Source organism: Solanum stenotomum, chromosome 7 (assembly GCF_019186545.1).
Source record: "Solanum stenotomum isolate F172 chromosome 7, ASM1918654v1, whole genome shotgun sequence".
NCBI lineage: Eukaryota > Viridiplantae > Streptophyta > Magnoliopsida > Solanales > Solanaceae > Solanum > Solanum stenotomum.
The window spans coordinates 60,722,574-60,730,881 of NC_064288.1; the positions used below are offsets into that span (position 1 = coordinate 60,722,574).

The 8,308-nt window shown below is 29.6% G+C and overlaps 1 protein-coding gene across 1 annotated transcript; it reads left to right on the forward strand.

Annotated features, from left to right (window-relative positions):
• The first annotated feature begins 3,612 nt into the window (after window positions 1-3,612).
• Window positions 3,613-5,412, forward strand: LOC125870391 (ethylene-responsive transcription factor ERF062). The gene is made up of 2 exons (XM_049550817.1): window positions 3,613-4,106; window positions 4,487-5,412. The coding sequence occupies exons 1-2, from the start codon at window positions 3,643-3,645 to the stop codon at window positions 5,280-5,282; spliced, it is 1,260 nt and encodes a 419-aa protein (XP_049406774.1). The 5' UTR covers window positions 3,613-3,642; the 3' UTR covers window positions 5,283-5,412.
• The last annotated feature ends 2,896 nt before the right edge of the window (window positions 5,413-8,308 follow it).

The following is an 8,308-nucleotide window of genomic DNA, read 5'->3' on the forward strand; positions in this document are numbered from 1 at the left end:
TAATTAATTATTTTATATTAATCCAATTAATTAAAGCAGTGGTTATGTGTTACAAGGATGTTAATTAATTTATTCTAATTAATCTGTCTTTTTGTGTATTGTGTGAGGTCGAAAACTGAGAAAGGAATAAAGAAAAATAATAATAAATTAAACAGTATTTTTTATTATAAAAGTTAAATTAAAAACTAAGAAAGGGGAAAACAACTTTAAAGAAAACATGGTTTGTTGTCTATAGCTGCTCTTAAATTTGTTCATGACATATTTATTAATTAAATTAAACTCATTCCTCCTAATCACAAGCAAAAAACTTCTATAATTGAACAAATACCATGTTCTCTTCTTTTATTTTTTTCTTAAATAAAAGTTTTTACTCGATGTCCGATATCCATTTTATATTTGGCAGGAAAAAAATACACTAAGGGCCCGTTTGGCCATGCGATATGATATCATGATATGGAATCATGAGATGAAATTGAAGGTTTGTTTGGACATGCGATATGGAATTTTTGTGTTGTATATTTTCTCATAAACATAAAAAGCCCATAAGTTATAAAACTATTAAAATAGCCCCAATTGTTTATTCAATCTTATCAAGTAAACAAAAAATTATAAAATCGCATAATAAATTATTACAAAATTATTTGTTCTCCACTTAAGTAATTGTTTCATCTAACTTTAATTTAATAAGAAAAATTGAACATAAATTGTAGTGTACTAGTCTTTAATATAATCCTCCCACATAGTACGGACAATTTCCTCACGTTGAACTTGCATTTCTCGATCATGTGACCAAGAAGACAAACCAACATTGTTACTTTGAGGTGTGAGTTAAAGTGACTATATGTTGATGAGAATAATAAATTTTATGTTGGTGAGAATAATAAATTTTAAAAAGTAATGATGTGATTATAAATTTTATTTACATATGAAACAAATGGTTAGTAGATATAAATGTGGGGTTGTTTTAACAAAATATAAACTCATGGATCAATTGTTGTATTAAAATATCTCAAATCATGATTGGAGAATATGATATCACCTCTCATGATATGGAATCATGAGATGAAATCAGCGTAAAATTGCATGTCCAAACGCTGATTTCATCTCACGATATCATATCGTGATATGATATCGCATGGCCAAATGCCTACTAAATAAATAAATAAACCTTTGTATGTATATACATTATACTTTCTTATACTTTGACTCTCTTCACAAAAAATTCTAACTTTACTATTGATATTAGGGTATCGATTAATTCACACTCGTTTTACTTATGGGCCATTAAAGAGAAAAGTGTTATACAAGATTTTTTTTTACCAAAACTCAAACTCGAGAACTCTGTTTAAATCCGATAACTACTTTTGGAACAAAAGAATTATATTAGGGAGGTTTTTTTTTTTAATGAAATGATAATTGATATGTGGAATTTGGGAGGTAGCCTAATTGTGAATGAAATAAAATTAAATAACATGCACTACCAATAGTATGAGTCAGAGTGACTACTAATCATTTGGATTTACAAATATTTAATTTATAACCTTTTTTTTTTTTGTTTCTTGTTTTGCCTTATTTGGACTGAAATTTTGACAAGTTTTTTTTTTTTTTTTTTGGTAAAAGTGTCTCAATGTTATTCGCAAAAGGCACATAAGAGAAATGTTGAGAGTTTTATAATTATTTACTATTAAATCATTTAAAGACAGCCATGATTTCCTCCTACTAATTAAGAACAAAAACTAATTAAACCTCATTATCTTTTTCTTAAAAATTCATTAATTTCTTGGTCCATTATTACAATAATGATGAATATATTAATCAAACATTAATATCGTTTAGCTTAAAGTTTTGCTGGAAAAGTACCTATATAAAATTTGGAGATGATGATTAGGCCAACTAATTAATCTTCCAATTAACACACATAACTATATATGAGTCAAATAACAATTATAAAAGGCAGTTCAGTGCACAAAACGTTATGCGTTCACGTAGGATCTGAGGAAGGCCGTCACACTCATTAAAGGTGTGATTATTTGTAGTTTCTATCACGTGTGACTTAAACTGTAAGTCATACAAAAATAATTTTACTGTTGCTCCAAGCTCCAGTAATTAAATAACAGTTATAACTAGTGGATTATCATATGACTAATCTTTTACTTTATTAGTTACTAATTATAATTTACTATAACCTAATAACTAATACTTGTTAAAAAGGGAAAGTGAAGATACCATTTTCATACCCAAAAAAGAAAAGTGAAAAAGAGAAATTGATCATGTGCTTGTTAATGAAAATCACATGATCATTTGCTAATAAAACCAAGAAATGAATGCAACAAAACAATAAAGAAAATTAAAGCAAAGTTTTTTTGAGGTTATTTTTTTATTTTATTTTAATTTTTTGCAGTCACTATCATGAAAGAATATACATCCCTCCTGTTATAAACCTTAGAAGACAGGTAACAATACAACTCATGAGTTGGCACATTTGGATTGGTTTATAAAAAAAGAATATATGAAAATGGGATGCACGAATTTATGTTTCTAAAACTTCTATCAAAGATCTACATTTTGAAAAGAAAATTATGAAATTGTCATGAAATTTTCTGAAAATAAAAAAATATGAAGTGGAAATTAGATGGTCCTGATTTTGAAATTTATTGGTTCGACTAATTGAGCTTTACGCTGCTTAGGACGTCTGTTGGAATTGGCTGGTCTAGATGATATGAATATGCATTGTGTGGGGGACGATAAAACAGAAGCACTTTTTACAAAGAATTTCTTCATTTTTAAGGCTCGAAAGTCACTGATTTGACTAATCTGAGTTGAAATTACTTATAGTATCAGTCAGAACCTATCGCTCCAACTAATTAATCTGAATATGTATCATGAAGGGCTCATTAAAGAAGAAACGCTCACTACAAAGACTTTCTCTTTTTTCAAGGCTTGAAGGTCACCAATGACTAATATGAATTAGCACTGTTTACTACTCCCTCCGTCCCTATTTACTTGTCCATATTTCCTTTTTTAGTTGTCCCTATTTAGTTGTCCATTTTGACAAATCAAGAAAGAACAACAAATTTTTTCCTATTATACCCTTATTTACACTTCTTGAAAATTGTAAAAGTGTATGTTGTTTCCCTCCAATTTATTTCACTTGAATTCAAATAAGTGGTTGTAATTTTGAAGTGAAAAGTTGTCATAAGGGTAAAATTGTAACTTCACTGTGCTAATCATTGTTGCATTAATCTGTGTGCCATTTCTAAAGTGGACAACTAAAAAGGGACGGAGGGAGTATATATGTTGGAACCTACTGATCTGGCAAATTTAAACTCGCACATCATATAGGGCCCACTAAAGAAGGAGCACTTCCTATCAAGATTTTTTTTCTTCATTTCACAGACTGAAACTGAGACTTTTGATTATAGGTGGAGAGATCTCAACCATCTCACGACAACCCTCATTGATGGTCCTATTTTTCTATTGACCCTTTAATAAAGTGCCTCTTTAGTAAACATATAATATAATCTTCTTGCTTGAGACTTAATATATATACCACAATGTCTACATTTTTGTAATTCTATTCTTCTTCATCATCATTATCTCTCTCTCTTTTTTTTTTCCCAATACCAATCTATTGGATTTCTCATGGAGAATCAGTCTCTAAAATCAGAATCCTTCATGCAAAAAGAATTGCCAACTTGTTATAAACAAGTAGCTATAGAATCATTATCTAGATTTTTCAAGGATCCACACATTTTTAGTGATTTAAATCATGAAAGTACTTCTATAAATTCTTCTTCAACAAAATTTTCTCAATTTCTTCCACTTAATTTCCATCAAAATGAATCGTCATTATCATCATCATCATCATTATCGACTTCTTCAAGTTATCAACATCATCAAGATCAAGGGAATAATAACAGTATTATTCCTTTAAATAATTTTCTTGAATCTTTTCATCATCATCCTCAAGTTCTTGATCATCAAACATGTTCTTCAACAAATTCACTATCAAGTAATTACCCAACTTTAGGGTTGTTTTTGCAAGAGCCTACCATTTTAGAGATTTCAAAAAAGGCAGCTGAATCTCTAAGCAACAAGAATCACAAGTATGATACTAATTCTTCCTTTTATTTATTTGCCATTTTATTCACTAATTTTCTCTTTATCAAATTGAGTTTACTAGTAGTACATATTTAGACTTTCTAAGGATTAGTAGCGGAATCAGTAATTCTATCAACAACATTCAAAACATGTTAGAATGTAACATCATTCACTTATCAATAGGATTCAAATATTGATATAGTTTTTTTTTTAGCGAAGGGGATTCAGTTGCACCCCTTCTAATCAATAGGTAGCTACACCAATATCTAGGATGCACGAGTCCCAATTTATTGACAAAAGAAGAAATTAGATAAATATTGTGAAATAATTACGATATATCTTCAACCTACCTCTGAAAGACATTTTCCTTTTCATGTTTTGCCAGGTCATCATCTGCGGCGTTATTCCCTATGTCTTCATCAATAGGTCATGAGAGCCAAATTCATTATCAAGAAGCTGCAACTACAAATCCAACAAATTGGCTGAAAATGAATCAAACCATAACAAATTGTACCACAACAAAAGGTTTTAGTGACTATTGGCTTAGCACTACAAAAACTCAACCAATGAAATTCAAAGGATCATCAAGAAAATCATCACTTATTCAGTATGAAAAGTCATCTTCATCTTCTTCTTCTTCTTCTATGATCGCGTCCCAAGGGAAGCTTTTTCGAGGAGTAAGACAAAGGCATTGGGGAAAATGGGTGGCAGAAATAAGGCTACCAAGAAATAGGACAAGGGTTTGGTTAGGTACATTTGATACTGCTGAAGAAGCTGCTTTTGCTTATGATACCGCGGCTTATATGCTAAGAGGTGATTATGCACACTTGAATTTTCCACATTTGAAGAATCAATTAAAGGCTAATTCTATCAATGGGAACATAACATCACTCCTTGAGGCGAAAATTCGAGCAATTTCAGCACAATCAAAGAAGGCTAATAATATTAGTGATCGTGATGAAATTATTATATCTCCAAAAGGGCTATCGGATGATAATGCAACAATCAAGAACGCGATCATTCAGAATCAAGAAAAGGAAATTAATTGTGAGAAATTAATGGAGATTACTAAGGTGAAGAATATTAATCAAGAAAATGTTGATGGTGTTCAATTGAGTAGAATGCCTTCTTTGGATATGGATATGATTTGGGATGCACTTCTTGTTTCTGATTTATCATGACCCTCAATTGATGTATTGTATTTTTATTTTTTTTACCAAAATTATTTCAAGATCAAGAGCATACATGCATATAGTTGTTTAATTTTATAAAAAAAAATTCACTTTTTGGAAGATCATGTAGTGACATTGGTTGGACTTATTCTATATTAATTTGTTGTTTTAAGTGAGTGTTCATTATTTTTTAATCATGTAATGTTTTTTGTTTTAATGGCCATAAGTTTATGTTTTGTGTGTGATTTATTAGTTTGATGCTTTTGGCTGTTATTGTTTGTTGTAAAGGAAATACTCAAGTTTATTAGAAAGCACCGTTTGTTAGACAATAATTATATATGCATTACTTTTTTAATGAATGAGTGTATTTGTTCTAAATCACAAAGTTGAGAGGTATATTTACTCCTTTTCTATTTTTGTAAAAAATACTATTACATCAGAGCAAATGGAAGAAGAGGAACCTTAAGGTAGCGATATATGTCTCCGTGTGATTCATAAAAATCATGAGTTCGAATAGTGAAATTAACAACTGATACTTTCGTGGGATAAGTTGCCAATATTATATTCCTTGGTCAGATCATGCGATCCTTCCTTGAATTGAACCCTTGGAATAAATCATATTGATGCTTGATGACGTGAGGATAGGTTGCCTACATTACATCCTTTTAGGACGCGACCTTTTCTCGAATTGAACCTGTAGCTAGAATCAATTATCAATACTTATGTGAGGTTAAATTGTCTACATTTGCATACCTTCCCCTCTTAGAATTCTTTGTGAATACGAAATGCTTCGCGATCGAACTTATAAATATCAATTATCTACGATATTGTGTAATATATGCCTTTCAAATTTCAAGTTCACAAGCCGGGATCAACAAAATGTATATACATGTGCATGTTGATCTTGGTGTAAATAATTACAAACATTGAAGCGAACGAGAGAAAGTAATAAGAAAATTACTAAACGCGTCCAGATATCGTTCAATATTGCTAATCTAGTAAGTAAGATAAAAATGAAAGTAAAACTACGAGTAGAGCAAGTTATAATATTTCTATATGAATTTCGATTCAAACCTTCTAAATAGAACTTCTTCTAACTTAGACAACGATAAGTTATAATTATTGAAGAGTGACCAGTTGAATATATTTACTATGCATATATATCAATGTACTCTAAATATATATTCATATATTTTATTTTATACATAAAAAAACAAATGTGTAGCCCCTATTGTTGGATTGTCATGAATCATGATGTTCCTACTTATTATAACTTGTTCATCATCATCACATTTTGCTAAATTAGTTGACTTTGGGATTTAATTAAGTTTTACTTATTTAAATAAAATTCTAAAATATCAAAATCAAATACTTCTTGTTTTGTCAACCCCTCTCAAAGGTTTGACTTTTTTTCATTTTATAATATGAAAAAAAATTCCCATGCTTCTATGCTATGTCCATATATTAAGTGACTTTATAAATGAAAAACAATTCTTTAGCAAAAAAAATGCACTCTTCTTATCTTAATTTCCTTGACTTTCTTTTTCTAGACTATAGAATAAAAAAAACACATATAAGGTCAAATCATGTTTTCGAATTAAATGTATGATTTGAGGAATGGCTGTTAAAGTACTATAGAAAATGAAATAATTTCACAAGTTTAATTTTGACAAGCTCCCTTATGTTATTTCCAAAATTTGCTCATTTAGATAATATTTAATTGAAGTTTTTTTTAAAAAAAAGAGTTGATGGTTATTTTCGTATCTGAACTATTAGATGTATGCGAGTTTATCATTTAAACAATGACACCAGTTATTTATCAAAGATGCCTCAACTATCAGGTATGTAAGTTTCCTACCTGCTGAAATATAATCACACTATCGTTTATATAGGAAAATGAAACAATCGATAGTTGAAGTATGTTTTCATAAATTCACAATTACACATATATAATTTAGCAATTAATTAACCAATTGCACTATTAAGATTCAAGGAATAGTAATTAAATTAAATCAAGTGCAATTATTATTTTTTTTAAAAAAAAAGAAGTAGTATGGCAAAAAACCAATGTATAATTTTAGCCGTTGACAACTTCAACCTTGTTTATTTAAATTAATTTTGGTTGACCTAATTAATGTCTTTAATTGCTTCTGCATGTAGCAGTCCTTAATTAGCAAGTTAGCTTTGACAATGTATACAAACTTGTTGCTTAAGCTAAATAAGAAAAGTTGATTATTAAGACAGTTCGATGTATAAGGCATTCTAAGCTCTCACGGAACTCGAAAAGTGTCGTATAGCCAATTTTTGAACTTAGGAGTCGCGTAACATGAGTGCACGACAAAAAAGAAAACCCTAAAATAAAATGAGTCGTGAGAACTCACACGACTTAAAATATGCTGACACAAACATTAGTAATTGAATTTACGAAACTCATGACCTATAGGTTACTTAAAATAACTTTGAGAATACTCTTTAATTATCCAAATAAAATATTTGATATTAAGATAAAACTTTAAGAAAGGAATTTTCATTAAGGGTGTGTTTGGTATGAAGGAAAACATTTTCCGGAAAATGTTTTCCAATTTTCTCATGTTTGGTTGGGTTAAATGTTTTGGAAAATGTTTTCCAAATCAACTCATTTTCCTCAAATTTAAGGAAAATGACTTCCCTTCAAAACTTAAGGAAAACAATTTCCAAAACTCTCTTCCAACTTCAAACTACAATTATTTTTTTGTGAAAAAATCAATTTATTTTGTCCCTACCCTCAAACCAGCCCCCCAACCAACCCCCCCCCCCCAAAAAAAAAACAATAATTTAAAGCTTGTTTCTAAATTCAATTATTTTACCCACCCTCACCCCTACGCCTACCCCCATCCCCTCCCAAAAAAATATTAAAAATTATTTTTAAAAGATATTTCTACATTTCAATTTTTTATTTTTTACCCCCACCCACTACCCTGGCCCCCCCTATCAATTTTTTTATTGTTTTTAAAATATATTTTCAACTTCAATTTTTTATTTTTTCATCCCGATCC